The sequence below is a fragment of the Carettochelys insculpta genome, chromosome 16 (genome assembly GCF_033958435.1).
Source record: "Carettochelys insculpta isolate YL-2023 chromosome 16, ASM3395843v1, whole genome shotgun sequence".
Lineage (NCBI taxonomy): Eukaryota > Metazoa > Chordata > Testudines > Carettochelyidae > Carettochelys > Carettochelys insculpta.
In genome coordinates, this window is record NC_134152.1 from 2294296 (window position 1) to 2311127 (window position 16832).

General features: G+C 51.0%; 1 protein-coding gene across 3 annotated transcripts in view; it reads right to left on the reverse strand.

Annotated features, from left to right (window-relative positions):
• RAB40C (RAB40C, member RAS oncogene family) overlaps positions 1–15059 on the reverse strand; it is a 53555-nt gene extending 38496 nt beyond the window's left edge. Inside the window, exons 1-3 of one of the 3 annotated variants that reach the window (XM_075010920.1) lie at positions 14976–15059; positions 14156–14420; positions 13440–13868 (exon numbers count right to left, since the gene is read on the reverse strand). In XM_075010920.1, the coding sequence (XP_074867021.1) occupies positions 13440–13593 (154 nt within the window). In that variant the 5' untranslated portion in view covers positions 13594–13868; positions 14156–14420; positions 14976–15059. Of the gene's footprint in view, positions 1–13439; positions 13869–14155; positions 14438–14975 lie in introns of all 3 variants that reach the window. The other 2 variants (XM_075010921.1, XM_075010923.1) reach the window with 2 other exon arrangements.
• Positions 15060–16832: the final 1773 nt, after the last annotated feature.

Below are 16832 nucleotides of genomic sequence, written 5' to 3' on the forward strand. Positions count from 1 at the left end.
GTCTTTTAAGCAGGTTAATTACTGCAGCCAGTCAATTCATGCCATGCTTTCTATGGTCAATACCTCAAAGGTTATAGTCAAGTTTTAAAAAGATACCGTAAAGTTCTTAGCTAGAGTAATATCAGAACAATCCCAGACAGTGCATGGAAGTGCTAGAACAGAAGCAGCAGTCAGATCAGAAGGAGTGGGAACTGTTTACCAATGATATCGTTACACTGGAAACAGTCAACAAAGCCTGGTTAATTTAAAAGCAGCAAGGGAAGGTCTCAGTTTACACTAAGCACCCTGAAAAAACTAGTGGCTATGAAAAGTGCAGTCTTCCAGTGCAGTGTGTTGTCTTCTGTCTCTTGCCTGGCTTATCCTGCAGCCATTTGGTCTAAAGTCGGTGACACTTCCTGCTCACCAGAGTGTCACCAAATACAGGGTAAATGATGGGCTGCAGCTGCAAGGATCTTAGGCTCTCAATACTTCATGTTTAAGTTCTTTGTTACTCCATGCAGCCCTTCGGAATTCCGACATCTTGAGTCTATGAAAGCTTCTTTGGGTCTAGCGAAGTAGTGACGTGTGTGTTTGGGAAGGGTCTGACAACACCTCACATCAGAGTGGCTTGGATTGCATTGCAGAAAGTGGGCCTGGGTCTGGGAAACTGGGCACCGTGGACAAACTGACCAGAGAAGATCCTAGAACTGGGGGCTAACAACTTACCTGCGTTGACTTGGAGTTACTACACTTATGAAAGATTTCAAAGAAAACATCTCTGAAGTCTACCCCTGCCCGTAGCTAACATTTTTTTTCCCACATTATACTTAAAATGTAAACACTGGGGCATAGTCTGTTTTCCAGCACGGTGGGGCTGTGGTTGACGGCAGAGGTTTCCAAGTACTACACAACACCAGTGTACTGTACTGCAAATTGCACTCTGCACACGGCCAGCAGCAGAACGCATGTTCCGATACCTGTCATTCTTCAGCTTCTTGCTCCACAAGAAATCTCAAGCAGCAACAGTTTCTACTCGCAGCAGAACTTTGTTCCAGGCCTCGTTTGAGGACTGCAACTGCATCTGCAAATTCAGAGCCAGAAGCCAATCTGATCTTAAGACTCCAGGCAGCTTCAGTGAATGCCCAGGAAGCCAGAGTAACACTCAAGATAGTATGTGCGTTGTTAGATTACAATACAGATGCAATTAGAGATCTGCTCAGAGACAAATTCAGTGGAGTCAAAATAATTTCTGGGCAACACCAATAGTGGTTAGAGCATTGGCCTTGTAACCCCCGGTTGCAAGTTCAATCCTTGAGGGGACCTTCCAAGAGACTGGGGCAGGTTAGAGTTAAAAAACAAAACAAAACAAAAACAAAAACCTGTCACCAGGGATGGCCATAAGTCCTGCTGTGAGTGCAGGGGACTTGACTAGATGACCTGTCAAGGTCCCTTCCAGTTCAACAGGACATGATGTATACATCTCCATATTATAGGTCTCATCATAACATCTTCAAGTGGTGCCCACAGATGAAGAGGGCCATGACCTCTAGGCTTAGGTTAGGTGAACGTGAGCGTGTGTGACAGCACTTCCCAAGGCCTCTGACCCTCCCAGCATGTCACTGCATGCTCCAAAATCCATTCTCCTCCCCACAGGAAGAACTGCAACAATTACCAAGGTATGCGCCTGTCTATTTTCCGATACGAATTCCGCAGTGTTCCAGCACTATTCCTCCAGGTCTGAGCCGCAGAGATTTGGCTTCCAAGCAAACTACTCTCTCCAGCACAGACTACACAGCTAATTAAAACTTCCATGAACCCTCCTTTTGTTGTACAGTGAGTGCGCAGCTCTGGCCAGTTCCATTTTTTCCAGTTAAAAGAATGTTGGAAAGTAAAAGAATCCTCGGGTTGCAGTAGTGTCCCGAAAGAATTGAGAGAATTAAGATGCACAGGGGCAAGCAGAGAGAAAGAGATGCTCATACTTGCAATCACCGAACTACTTCCCCAACTACTTCCCTCATTTGAGAGTCTAAACATTCGTTTGGCTGTACGCCTAGATGATGCCAGTATTCAGTTTTAAAGGGACACTGCACATTTTACAACCGCTCGACGTATGAGTTGAACCTAATGTTAAAAACCAGCACCTATAAAGGACAGAGACTAATGCTTTACTACCATGAAAAGTGCATTTTACAGTACGAAAAGTAACAGGCAAGCTATCGCACTATCAAATCCTCGGGAAACAAGGCTCTTATTTTTACCAGGAAGAAGCTATGCAAGGTTATCTGCATCTAGGAGTGGGGAAGTGATGACCTCACCCAGCTACATCATGGTAAAAACTACCTGTGTACTGTTTCCTCTGGACTTTCCAGCAAGGTAACAAATGTACATTAGTTCTCTCAGATATTTACAAAAAAAAACAAAAAAAAACCAAAACAAAACCCCTCCTTTGGGGCAGTGGAAACAGTATGAGATGAAACAAGCTGGAAAGAGAGGAGGAAACCAATTGCATTGCTATTAAATAGGTCTTCATATTTCATCAGTTTCCCCATGCACCTCGGGTGTAGAATGCATCTCCTGTTAGTATATTGTCTAGAACAAAACAGTCCTGATCCCAGCTGGAGTCTCTGGACTTCTGTAAATGAAAAAACTTTGTAGCTTCTCCTGTGGGGCCATCTCAAACAGCAAAAGTGGGGGGAGGGGGGAAATCAAGAGAGTGAAGTGGGATTGTAAAACCACAAGTGCTGGCAGGTCATTTAAAGGTAGTGTAGAACCCGAAAAACTGTTTCACTTTTAAACTAGAGTCTGTTGAGGTCCCCTTAGGGTTAGGAACACAGACGTCCGAAGGGTCAGACAGAGTAACTAAGCACAAACCCAGAACTGCTCTGCTGCCTTCCAGTTAAATGTCGTCATTTGTTCAATTTATCTTTACCAACTCTTCGCATGTCTCCTTCCCGAGGAGGGTGTAACAATAAATACCATGCTGGAGCTTGAGGGGAAAGAGGTCAATGTTGGTTTTTTTTGTCTGTTTTTGTTTTCCCCTTCTGCTTCTCAGTTGGTCACCACATCTCTGACTTTTTTTCTCTTCCCCCCCGCTTCACTAACGTTGGGAGCTGTGACACTGTACTGCTGGGAGCTGATGTTCCCAATTTAGATGGATCATGAAATTATTTGTCACTCTTATTGTATGATGTGGTGATCACCTCAACGTAAGGGCCCCACAGACAGGTGGGGATGGGAAGAGGCACTGAGGCTCGTGGCTTACCACCAGGGCCCGAGTAACTTGTCTACAGGACTGGGATTAGTAGATTTTGGGGGCTCTGCTAGGCTCTGGGGTGGAGCCAAGAATGAGGGGTTCAGTGTGCAGGAGCGGGCTGCCGGGGAGGGAGTGTGGGATCTGAAAGAGCAATAGGGTGCAAGGAGCTGGGTGTTCAGGGTCTGGGGGGCAGGAGAGGTAAGGTGCAGGCATGGGGTCCAGGCAGAAGGGAGAATGCCAGAGTGGGGTGAGCATGCAGGACAGGGCAGGGGATTGGGATGCCCACCTACAGCAGCTCTTGTGGGGTGCAGGTGGCTCTGAACACCGCCCCCTCGTCACTCCCATTGGTTGAGCACCTCCCTGCAGTGTGCAGAGCCACTTCCTTCCCCGTCCCAGCAGAGCCTGCAGGCTGAATTTGGCCCATGGCTTGCCCGAATCCGGTTCCTGAGGCTCAGAGTCCCATCCTCACTGCCTGCAGTGGGGAACTGTTGCTGGTCCTCCAGCCACAATTCCCCCTGCATGGTTGGTGTGCCAGCACCGACTGGCCTTGCTGCGGGGGGAGTCCTAAACGTCGCAGGCTGGACCAACACCCCTGCTGTAGACACAGGCCAGAGTAAAAATTAACTCAGACTTGAAGCATTTACCTCAGATAAGAGCAAGTGTTTTATGGTAAGAATCTGCAGGCAGCAAGTTTCTCAGTGTATTAGGCTTAGCTGGTGTGTTGTGTGATTTTGGCTTTAGCAACTTACTTTCTCACTCACAATCACTTCAACCCTACTTCTCATATTCAATAAAACCACTTTAGTTTACTATCAAGCCTGCTGTAAATAACTCACCCAGTAGGGGAAAAACCTGTGCCTCTGTCTCTTCTATTAAAAGAGAGGGCAAACAGCTTCATGGGCTTTCTGCGTGTAAAATTCACACAGGGCAAGACAGACTTACGTGGGGTTTGGTCCCATTTGGTGGTTGGTTTCTTTGGTGCCATCAGTGACCTTGGAGCCGAGTTGCTCTGCAAGGGGCCAGTAACCCCAACTCTGTGTCCTGGCTGGGGGAGACCAGAGCTTCTGGCCCAATGCAACAGGATGTGGGGAGTCCCAGATGGCAGGAAAGTGGGCACCAGTGGCTTGATCAGCCCACGGCTGAAACCCCAAGGGGATTTCTGTGTTCCAGCCCAACACAAAGATGTAAGAGGTCTTTAAGAGTCATGTGCACTTTGGCATTATATCTTAATCCCATAATTAAACAGGGGGCAGATTTGCAAAAAATAAAATAAAACAAAAATGAACCTCCCACCACACAGGATTTTGTCCCAAATGCAAGTCGCCAGACTTCAGACTCAGACCTCTGGCCCCTAAGAAAGTCCCTGCATGCACCAGAGTATCTACGGGAAGCGGAAGGCACACCAGTGCCAATGCTTTCCAAGTCACCCAGCTTCTTCCTACTCACTCAATGCTTAGAATAGACTAGTAATAATGCTGCTGCTAAGGAAACAGTTAAGCAACAGAAAGCAGTGACTGCAGAGAAGCTGCTGCCGCCCCAAACCAGTACCGTACCCCCGCTACCGGGATAATCCCTGACTCCTCCATTGTCACAGGACTGCATTGTAGAATTGCTCTGTGCAAAGATAGCCCACAGCCCGAGTATGAAACCCCTGGTTCTTCGAACAAACTCTCCTAGCTCAATAAGACTGTTGAGAGAGCAAGACAGCAAAACCCAACACAAAAGAGCAGCATTTTCCCCGTTATCAAATGTACACCTCTGCCTTCAGCTTCATAAGCAACCAATCCCTAGTGAGATGAGGCAGGAATCTTAACCACACAAACAGCCATATAAAAGAAGCTGTGTTATAAACATCCATGGCTCACTGTGTTCATATTGCCAAGCATCCACCAAGCATTTTGAAGAGCTCTTCCCATTCCTTGCATTGTAAATCTGTTCCGTACTGCCGGAGCCTACTTCCAGCCAACCCCTCCCAAAGAGGTCACCTCAGCTCGGTCCCATAAGGTGCTGAGCACACCCTCAGTTGTTCAGGGTCTCACAAGACATTCAGCTCCTTGTCGGATCACATGCCTAACCCTGCGCCAACTTCAGTTATTGCCGCTGAGCTCCATTAGGCTTAGCTCCAACTGATTCACTTCAAACAGAGACGAGACCTTCCGAACACGAGAAGCGCAAACCTGAGGAACTGCTGCTCATCACAAGAACTGGAAAAAGGAGAGGAAGAAAAAGTAGAGTTGCTGGCTGGAAGTTGCTGGATCCAGTGCTCACTCTTATTAGCTCAGAGCTCCGTCCCTCTGCCAGAGTGGAGAGAAACTTTCCCAGAAGGGGCCTGGAGCAGACAGAAGAGATTACTGATAACAATCACTCTCTGCTTAGATTGTATGTCCAGCCATTGTGAAAGCTGGAGATTTCTAGCAGAACGGCCAGTGTAATGGCAATGAAGAGTTAGTTCCCTGACTATTAATTCTGCAGCCACCGAGGAAACTTCATGGGCTGGCTTCATTTACAAGATTCTGTCCCAATCCCCTCTCACCAGGATGTGGAAACCTCACTGTGAAAGACTGCCTCAATGAACACAAATCAGGCCTGTGAAGGACCAGTCATTTCTACTGGTGTGTGGTGCCTGCGGCTGGTCAGCCCAAACTGACAGCTGATCTCTGGATTGATATTGAAATTACTGGTCTGGCAAGATACCAAGACAGACACCCAATTTCATGCAGCCAAGGAAGAACAACTGAGGGGGAGCAGAGAATGAATGCAAAACCCCAGGCCCTGCATATACAAGCCTGCCCAAGCAAGACAACACAGGAGCATGATGTATGCCTGGAGAACTGGTGCTGGTCAGAATTGAGGGCAATACATCCCGATTGCCTCATTCCAAATTTCAGTCAACACGGGGTGTCAAGAAGACAGGTGCTTCCTGCGGAGCCCAGAAGGGGACGGTTCAACTGACCGCATGTTGATCAGAAAAAGGGAGACAAAGGCCTTGTCCTGAAAGAGCTAGCAGTCCGGGCAGCAAGGAGGAAGGGGTAAGGGAGAGAGAGCGTGAGGGTGTGTGTAAAAAAGAATCCATGCAACTGGAGGATGTGGCTGCTGCCTGTCCCCTGTGGAGCTCAGAAGCTTGGCAGAAAGTTCTTCTGTTCTTACTGAGAAGAGGGTACGCAGACAATCTTTCCCTCGTCTCCACTCCGGCCGGCACTGACTGGAAAAAGGATGTATATGCCTTTTGACTAGCGACCTCCGGGACAACGTGAAGATTATCTAGGTTGCAATAAAGATATGCGGCAGATGGACCGAGTGAAGACAAGGTGGAGAGATACTGGGGCATTGCAGGGTAAACTGTCTGCTGAGAGGGCTGAAAGGGCATTTTGAAGGTGGATCTGAAGCAGCGCATGGAAGCCCATGAGATGTAGTTAAGAGGGTAGTTTCAGGAGCAGGGCACTACAGGGTGATGGATCAGAGAGGGTGACAAAAGGAACACATGGCAGAAGACAAGATCTACTCTAGAGAACAACCAAAATGGATTACTGCTGATTAATCCTAGTGAAGTACACTAACGCCTCCTGGGGACTCACCAGCACATCCATCTATTCTTTACCATACTGCTACTTCCCTGCCCTCTTACCCAGAGAAAGCACATCAGGGTAACCGTGGCCTTGGGCTCCTTGTCAAGTCCAAAAGCTCCAGCCCAGGGCATTTGTGTCCACTTTGTGCCAAGTTTCATTATTTCTGTAACTGGCAAGTCCACTCTCCTGCTTTGCTCTTACCTCAGCCCTGCCCAGCTGTGCATGCAGTTGTCTAGAACTACGACCAGACCCTCAACTGGATCTCTCGTGAGGAGTGGAGAGAGGAGCATGGGATGGAAAGAGGGAAATCTCATTTAAAACCCTCTGCCCTCGTTTAGAGGAGATTTACTAGCAAACCACTGCAAGTGGAAAGCCTGCGCAGAGGGGGGAAGAGGAGAGGGGTATTAGCAGCCCCTGAGTGCAATTAACTCTCTCATTTACCTGAGGAGACCTCATAAGAGACTGAACAGTTTCTCAGAGCAGTGGGGCCCAGGAACAACTATTGTGAAAAGTCAGAATCTGACTTGGGTTTATTTTAGTTTTCCCCTGCACCCCCCCTTTGGCTGTTTTATAACAGGACCCTGCTGGAAAGCTCCCAACAGGACACCTCTGAATAAATGAGAGGTGCAGTACGGGCTCCTTGAGCACTTGGACATGGTGTTTCTCTCTGTACTGTGGCCATGACTAAGGAAGACTGTGTTTGGCGGACAACCCTCTCCCGGAACCTGCTCATCTGGGTGGTCCCTGCTCTCACCCAGCAGGGAAAGAAAGCTCCTTTTCCCACTCCAGACCCCTCTGCTTAGGAAAGGGTGTGCCTGGGACAGGCGGCACAGAGTGCCCTCCGGGGGCGAGCAGCAGGGAGGAGGAGGAGGGTCCTTTCCTGTGGAAGTGTGCGAAGCGTCTTGATGCACACACCTTCCAGGCAGCCAGGCCAGCCCTCACCAACGTTAAGACAATCTGGTTCCCATGCATGCCGGCTGCCTGGGGGCACTGGCACTTGCACACACTGTCAAGCCTTCCCGAGAGAGGAATTCACAAGACTCGTGTGGTTGTGACGCAGCACACAACCGAGATTTCTCAGCCAAGGGAACAGGCTGGACAAGATTATTTAAGTGCAGGTGTATGAGCAGCTTGAGCTTCAGTAAGAGGGCTGCTCTGTGACACAGCATGTCTCAGGGACACGCCTGCCTGCAGGGAGAAGATGCTTGTTTCTCTGAGCAGATGCCTTTCACGCCCTGGCTTGGAGCCACGCTCATCCTGCACGCACTTGCCCAGTTGCACGACAGCTCTGAATCGCCAAGGGTGGCAATCGGGAAACTTCCATTCCAACCTGTACTCCGGATTGCTGCAGCAACTGGGGGGAGGGAAAGGACAGGAGGCAAGTGGCCCATGCAAGTAATGCAAACAACGTAACTGGTTTTAAAGGGAGCTGCACAAATTTACACCCGTGACTGTGTATGACAAGGATGCTTGTGATGACAGGAGCAGGACTCACTTCCCCCCAGTTGTGGGGCATGCTACGTCAGGAAGGCACGGAGGAACATCCAGAGGGGTGCACAGCAGGGCCGTGGGGAGCAGGAAGGAAACACTGCCACACCCCAGCTCCAGGCCTTCCTCACTTCTGCCCTAAGTCCTCTCTCCCCCCCAGGCCAGCTCTGCCTCTAGCCCGGGGTGGGCAAGCAGCCTTGATGAGGAGCTACTCTAAGAATTTGGGAAGTGGTCAAGGACTGCACTCTTCTATGGCAGTAATAGAGGAGGTCCGGCATCTGGCAGGGAGGGTGGGAGCTTGGGGTAGGAGTTTGAGCTGCAAGAGGGGTGCGGGTCTGGGAAGGACTATGGGCTCGGGAGGGGATTCTGATCTGGAGGAAGGATGTAAGGGGGGTGCAGGGTCTGGAAGAAACTGTGACCACAGGCAGGGGCACAGGAGGTGTGCAGAGTGTTTGGGTCGTGATCGGGAGCAGAGAAGTGGAGTGCCAGGCAGTGCTCCCTGTAAGGTAAGTGCATGGGAGGCCACCCAGGAAAGATTCAAATACCGCCTGGGCGATTAGCAGAGCGACCACAGCCGGCAGTGTGTGCTTCTGCCAGCACGCACATCTGCACGTGCCTTGGTGCACATAATAAAAATTATTCCACGCATGGATGGAAAAACTTGGAACACTGGTCTGGGAGGCAGGCTCCAGCTAGAATGCACTTACTGCAGTAGGCGGCTCCTAGCCAGCAGCCCAGAAGGACCCTCGGACAGTCTCGTTGCCTGCTGTGCTCAGACACGCCTCTCAAAGCGCTCAGTGGCTGGACCCAGTGCGTGTCTGTACGCTGCGCCCCTTTGCGAGGAGAGGGCTCCATTTGCGGCAGGCACAGCCCAGGCAGCTCCCAGAGACAGGCTGGCTCACAGGCTCAAGCCAGTCACCCTGTGTGACGTCAGAAAGGAGTCTGCCCCCAGGTCAGATTGGCCAGGACCTGGGCCTTTCTCTGCGGTGTGAGTGTACAGGTCATTTCCAGGATCACCTGCATGTCTTCCACTGAATCACTTCCCTGCGGCTTCAGGAGCACCGGCACTGAGGGCCTGAGCGTGCAGGAACAGAGGCCCTGCACTATGGAGGAGGTTAGACTAAACGATCGTGTGGCCTCTTCCGATCTCAGCTCAATGAAGTGACAGATGCTCGGGGCACAAATTAGTCCCGCAGGACAAGGCACACAGCCGGTCTGGCTGCAGCAGACACTGCTGAGTGGGGCTCGGAGCGCAGGTGTCAAGCTAAACCCTCTCTGCCCAAGGCAGCAGGAGCAGACAGCAGAGAGGAAGGAGCAAGCCCAGCCTCGAGGGAGCAGATAGGCTTGTACCACTCTCGCCAGGTCACAGGAGCTGAAAGGACACAGCACAGGCAAGCTCCCAGGGCACCCAGCATTTCAAGTGGCTAACGTGGGGCTCCCCTATGGGAAGGGAGACTCGGGGAAGAGGAAGAACAGAGCTGCAACTAAGCACACCCTGTGCTAGCAGAGCTTGTTCTTTGGAGCCATCTGGGCTCTGCATCTCAGCCTGGCCCCTCGAGGGTTGAGCGAAACCTGAGTGGCACTGTGACCCTCACACATCAGGGACCAGGGAGCTGAGCCCAGCCAGCCCCACAGGACAAGGGTCACTTCAGCTGCTATAATGGGTTGGGGGTCAGAGTGGTTCAGTCTCCCGAAACTCAGGCCTGTTGAGGCACACAGCATGCACCCTTCCCAGTCCAAACGCTGCCGGGAGGAGGTCGCTGCAGAACCTTTGGGAGGAGAGCCTTGCAGGGACTGGACCACGCAGCCTGCCTGAATGCAATCCAAGCCCACAGAAGACAAGCTCAGTGCCAGTTCCCAGCAATGACCTGCTCTGGGCCACTGGTCCAGAGCAAGAATCTGCCCCACCAGTGCACTTCACAGAGACCAGCCTCCAAAGGGCAACAACTACATCATGGCATAGATGAGCACGTTGTCAGTGTGACTGTAAGGTACTGAAGCAGAGGCGTTACTGAGCTAGTCTAGGCCTGCTAGGCAATGGAAATAATAAAAAGAGTCAGTCAGAATAAAACTACCACACTTGATAAGAGGTTCCCAGCTACAGACCTATACCCAGGAGTGACCTTACGATGCTGATTCCTGGGACCAGAGAAGTCTGAGACACCTCACACTAGCCATGCTCTCAGGAAGGGTGCAGTGCATTCGACACACCATAGGTCTTCTTTGCAACGGCACATCAGCAGGAACTGCCGTTTGCGGCTCTCTGCCTCTCTTCTGGCCTGCACAGTCAATGGCAATGAAAGCAGATCCCGCCGCAACCTGTGCAGCTGGGCCCCACCACAACTCAACCCCAGAGACGGCCCAGAATTCTCTTATTGCATGCCAGCTAGGCTGAGGACAAGGGCTAGCCAAAGCTCAGTGGCACAGAAGGCCCTGGTCCCAGGGCTCAAAAAGAAGTCCTCAGCTATAGCTTTTGTGAAAGTTCTGTGAATTTCTCCCTCAATAGCTGAGAGTCCACCTTCCTCCCCACAGCTTCTCCTTCCTACCTCAGAGCCCTGCATCACAGCAAGCATCCCTGGCAAAGGACACGGAGCTCCCTTCACATCACCTCGTTGCTCCTTGCTCATGACCACGAAGGCCACTCCATACCAGAGGCCACTGCAGAACCACGCCCCCACAAGAGCCAGGCAGGGATAGCGGGGGGGGGAAAAAAAAAAAAAAAATCAAGCTTGAGAAACGAGTTGCTGCACTAACCGCAAGGCCAGCTCAAAGCATATTCTTTTTTATCAGATAATGGTAAGAGCCAATTGCTGGACAATTAGAAATGGATGGCACAATATGAACATCTGTTTGTAGGAAAAAGAGGATGTGGATAGAAATCTTTTGGTTTTACACAAGAGCCTCTGCACAACATTTCAGCTGGATGGGGTTTGGGCAGCATTAGAAACGCGTGCCAAGTTTATGACAGACAAAATCAGACAGTTTGAGAGGCTGGTAATGGAATACGCAGCCTTTCACCTACAGATCACTAGTTTGAATCTTCACCAGATTTGACCAAAGTGGCTTGGTCCTCAAGGAGCATATATGGAGTATTAAATGGTCTGGAGTCCAGTTCTTAGTGGACAAGCACTAATACCACAAACACACAAAATGAACAACCTTAGCTGACAGTTTCAGCTGAGAAGCCAAGCCCTGAATGCACATGGCAGCTTAACTTTCTTTACAGCTAGATATAGTTCCTGCCCCTTCCCCGTTAAGACAAGGTAGCAGGGTTTTGTGGGTGCATCCTAGCTGGGGGAATTTGACTGCCAGGACGGCAGAGATTTTCCACGACTGTTAAATTCAATCAAAACCCGAGGCTATCCAACCCCATTCCCCACAGGGCATGCAATTTAGCAAGATCAGCCACTAAGTAGTGGAAATACCAAAACACACAAAAGCACTGAGTAAGAGTCAAAATACGACAGTAAAATTAGTTTAAAAAAATATAAGCTCAGGAGTACACAGAGCAGCAAAAGGAACATTAACACTATCAGAGGTCTTTTGGGTTTTGTTTGAAATAAAAGAGCTGTGGTATTTTCTGGGGTACACAGTTTCCTGCAGAAGGCACAGTGCCCATTGATCATTTCCTGATATGCTGGCTTCATTTACAGGTCTACTGTTAGGATCACAAGGTAAACGTCAGTCCAAGTTACTGAGTCACTTGTTCTTTTCCTACATCACTTGTTTTCAAGTGATTTGAATTGCCTTATGAAATAAAGGCTATTCATGGTATTTTTTTCAGACCCTAGAAACACCTACTAAAATAGTATCAACAACAATTCCTGCTGTGTCCTTCACTTATTTTGCATCAGTCAAGACTAGGTGTAAAGTACACAGTTCTCGATTAACACAGCACTCTCACTTACAGGTGGGTGCTGAGCCCTTCTTGCAGGTACCCAGTACCTCACAGGAGCAGGCCCTGAATATACAAATGCTGGCACTCATGTCACGTCCGGTTTACAGCCCCTTAAACTGCGACAGTGAGTCTCGATTGCACAGCTACTCTGCCCTCCCCAAGCCATCTTGTACAGTTTTTGCATGTATTCTGCAGCATCCCCTGCAAAACACTATGCCTAATGAGAACTCAGCACTGTCAGGAGTCCAGCTATCCAGACCCTTCACGTTCTGAATTCAATCTGTCTCACCCCAAACGTTAACAAGCACCTGTCAAGACCTCGGGGGTCACATTTTGCATGGAAGATGGCCAGAACTACAACAGATTGCAAGTCACCCCAGGAGCTGCACCTTGTCAGGCAGTGTTAATTTTAACTACTGCACAGGGGTGCAGGAGAGGGAGCAGCACCACTCGACTCTTACTTATAATCTTGTGACATAGTTAATGGACTATCTGGGCTTCCATTAGGAAGCCTGATTTTGCAGGAGGCAGAGAGATCTAGGGCGGGACTACATTTCAAAAGAAAGTTGAATTAAGGTTCACAATTCCAGCTAGAGTCCATGTACCTTGATTTGAGCTTCCGCACTGTCTCCACTATGGAACACAGTCACAACACCTCTGCATTAGCACCAAAGAAAGTCCTATTACGCTGAACTGATAAACCACCAAGCTGAAGAGTAGCAAAGTACATGTTGAACCTCTCTCCTCCAGCACCCTCGGGACCTGACCGGTGCCAGACAAGAGAATTTGCCAGACCATGGAGGTCAGTATTTTCTAGCACATTACGAACACTTCCACTGCTTACTGGGCTCTTAGAAGACATCTGGGGTAAATTACAGCTAAAAAACAGCACACAACACTGCGAGCCAGGACTGGTGGCTGTAGACAAACTTTATGGGATCACCAGAAACTTGGCTACACCCATGATAAACGGTCATCCAGCTCACTAAAATCACGCCGGTTTCCGGAGAAGAGAGAGCTCGACATTAGAGAGGTTCAACCTGTACAGTCGAAAACATGGGCTACCATCCATTCAGCATTACACGCCTGTACAATCCTTTTCTCAATAAAGCGAAGGCAACCTGTTTTTAAGGAAAACTAAAGCTGCGGCTCAGTAACAATTGGAAAAAAAGATCTCCCAATAGCTTCTTATAGTGATGGCTGCAGTTGTTCTGAACAGAGCATCCTCCCGCCCACCCCCGTCCAACAGCCTTACCGTTGCTGTAGGCGTAAGGGGATTCGGATGCTCCATCTTGAAGGCTCTCCAGGATTTCTCCTTTCCCGACATCGCTGTCTCCTACCAACAGGAACTTGAGCAGATAATCATAGCTCTTCACAGGGCTTCCCTGGGTTCCCATTCTGCCTCTCATTAGTGAAGAGGCACAAACTGCATACTAAACATACATCCAGACTGAAAGGATCACTGATGCCAGCTTCCTTGCTTTTAAGGAGGATCTTACCAGCCCAGGTTTGTGTCTCTCTGATGCCACCTTCCTTGCTTTTAAGGAGGATCTCACCAGCTCAGGTTTGTGTCTCCCCTTCACAGAGGAGCAGGCAGGGTAAGGAAGAACGAGTCAAGCTCAGAATGAATCTTCCATCCCTCGCACCTTATACCTGACCTTCTGTACCAAGATACTCTGGCAGCCTGAAAGAAAAGACAAGGAGAGTCTTCATTTCTTCACTCACCCTTAGCACTTTTCCAATATCCAGACAAAAATTATGGTTAAATTCTCACAGCAGCCATCAAAGAACCCCCACTTTTTTTTTTTTTTTTTTTTTTTAAAAGGCAGAGCTGATTTCAAATGCCAGGTTCTAGCACAAAGGCTGTTTTCCCTCCAGACTGCTACAGCCCTTTGGGGGAAGGTACAATTATTGGTACAATGTTCGCACAAGCAGCTAATGCTGCTCAAAGTCTCCGAGTCAGAGGTTTACCTAGTCTGCAAGAGGCAGAAAAGCTGCGATACAGAGAAAACAGTCAGGCCCATGGGGAGCAAGCGTGGCCACTCTGTAGCGTGGAAAGAGACGTCTCTTGGACCACTGGGGCTGAACTACGTCAGCAAAATAAAACTGCAGTCTACAGAGGCAGAAATACGCGGGCAGATGGCCAACTTCTTCAGCTCTCCTCCAAACCCCGCTGACGACCTCCTTCTCCGGCCCAGACCCACCTCTGCAACCCTGGCGAGGCCGCTCTCAAACGCTGCGGGGGAATCGGACCTGTCAAGATTTATCTGCCCAGATCAGTCAAGTGGCTAATTTAAATTCACGCCCGTCTCCCAGCAGCTGTGCCACCCTCCTTCATTGTCCCCTCCCCCCCCCAAGTTCAAGGTGCCCTAATCCCCCCACCCCGCAAATCCCGGGGAGTGCGGGAGCCCGAGCCCAGCACTCGGGCAGCTGAAATGAAGTGGCAGCGCCGACCCAGCGCCCACGCGGGTGGCCGAGGGGGGCCGCGGCCCGACAGGGGGCCAGGGAGGAGGGCACCCCGGAGAGCAGAGCCGGGGGGGGGCAGGAGAGCGGGGGGCGGGGGGCAGGGAGCCAGGCCCGGCGATGCCAGAGGGTGGGGGGTGCAGGGGCCGGGCCCCAGGAGGGGGGGTGTCGATGGGGCACGGGGGGCTGAGGCGGTCGGGGGGGGGGGGGGAGGGGAGACAGGACGGTGGGGGCGGGGCGGAGAAATGGGGGGGGTCGGAGGAGGAAGGGGGCGGATGCGGCCGAGCCCGTGGGGGGTCCCCAGCCCGGGTTTCCCGGCGCGACTCACCGAGCGGCCGGGCCGCCGCGCTGCCACGGGCCGGGGGAGGCGGCTGCAGACTCCGCCAGCCCCGCTGCTCCTCCTCGGCGCCGCCGCGCCGCGCCGCGCCCGCCCCCTGCCGCCAGGCCATAGGCCAACGTCGCCGCCACTCCACAGCGCGCCCGCCCCTTTCCGAACTTCCTCCGCCCCTGCCAGCACCACCCTATCAGAAGCCGGAGGAACGCGCCTCATTGGCGGAAATTTGAGCCCATCATGGATTTAGAACAGGACTACCGACCCCGGCGTGCAATGCGCCGACCTGACCGGGTCGCGTGGCGCGCAGCATGCTGGGATTTGTAGTCTCAGTTAGTGGAACATTTCAGCAGAGGGCAAATGTCCATCGTGCTGGAGTCTGACCTCTGCTGGGAAGTTGCAAGGCGGGGGGAGGGGGGGTGACCTAAGGCGGGGGGAGGGGGGGTGACCTAGGACTCTCCCCCCGCAACACCCTTCCCCGCAACACCCTCCTTAGCCTGGTTCCCTCCCTTGCAATGAGGGGAACGTGAAACTGACCAGCCCTAGTGGTTCCTGGCTCCACTCCCCTTGCAGGAAAATTCAAGTTATACAGGGACTGCAGGAACAAAGTGTGGGTAACTCCAGGGTTTACTGGATTAGACCCTCTGCCTGCCCAGCGGACCTCACCCTCGGCCAGGTTTTAACTGCCACCCCCACGGTCCCAAACTGCCTCCAGCCTTAGACACCCCCCCGCACCAGCATCCCCAAAGCGCCCCCAGCATTAGACTCTCCCTGCAGCCCCAAACTCCCCCAGTCTTAGAACCCCCCCCCCCCGCATCCCACAACAGCCCCAGCCTTAGACACTCCTCCTCCTCCCACAGCCTCTTCACCAGGGCTGCTAGGCTGGGTGGCTTCCCCAGCCCTCCTGCTCCCAGCAATTAACTCCAGTATTAAGGTTTCAGCACCTAGGCATAAGGTAATTGCTATCCCTCGTGCTAGAGAGAGCTGCCTTCTCCAGCAGTTATGGCTATTGATAGATGTCTACCTGAGGCAGCAGTATTAAGAAACTGCAAATGGCTTCTTTAACAGCCATATGCAGCTGGGAACTGCCCAGCTGGCGACCTTTAACAAGTATAATGGAACCCATGTTTAGGTCCTGACCCATAGGCTGGGAATCGGGGCTCTACACACATACACTACATCCTATTTCTGGTGCCAAACTATTCAAATACATCAGAAAAGTACCTAAACTCAACCGGCTTATGTCAAGTTACAAGCCCTTGGAACAAACTGGAGACTTTTACATGTATTTTAATGGGAATTTAGTGTCGCTGTCATGCATTTTTGCCTACGAGCAGAAATTTGGGAACCAACTGTGCTCATATAGCGAGGGATGAGTGTATTTGTATTTGAACACCTGGACACTTTTGCAGTTCAGATTTGCAATGCGCAGTCAAGCTGTGGAACTCTTTGCCAATGGATGGATGGTGTGAAGGAGGAGACTTTGACCAGGCTCAGAAAAGAACTAGCTAAATTCAAGGCAAATAGGTCCATCGTTAGCCATTGGCCAGGCAGGGCAGGGTTGATGTCCCTAGCCTGTGTGTGCCAGAAGCTGGGAATGGGCAACAGTGGACGGAGCACTCAATGATTACCTCCCAGGTATTCAAGCTCCCAACTCCTATTGATTTCAATAGCCGTTGAATCGGGCACCTAAATACTTTTGAGGCTCTGGGCCCACATGTTAATCAGTCGCAGTCTTTGATCACAGCCCCACAATCCTACTGATATGGAGGACAGGGGAAGGACACAGGCAGCAGGAAGTGGAAATTGTTCCAAATTAAATGCTGTAACCTTACTCCTGCCCATGAATGCAAT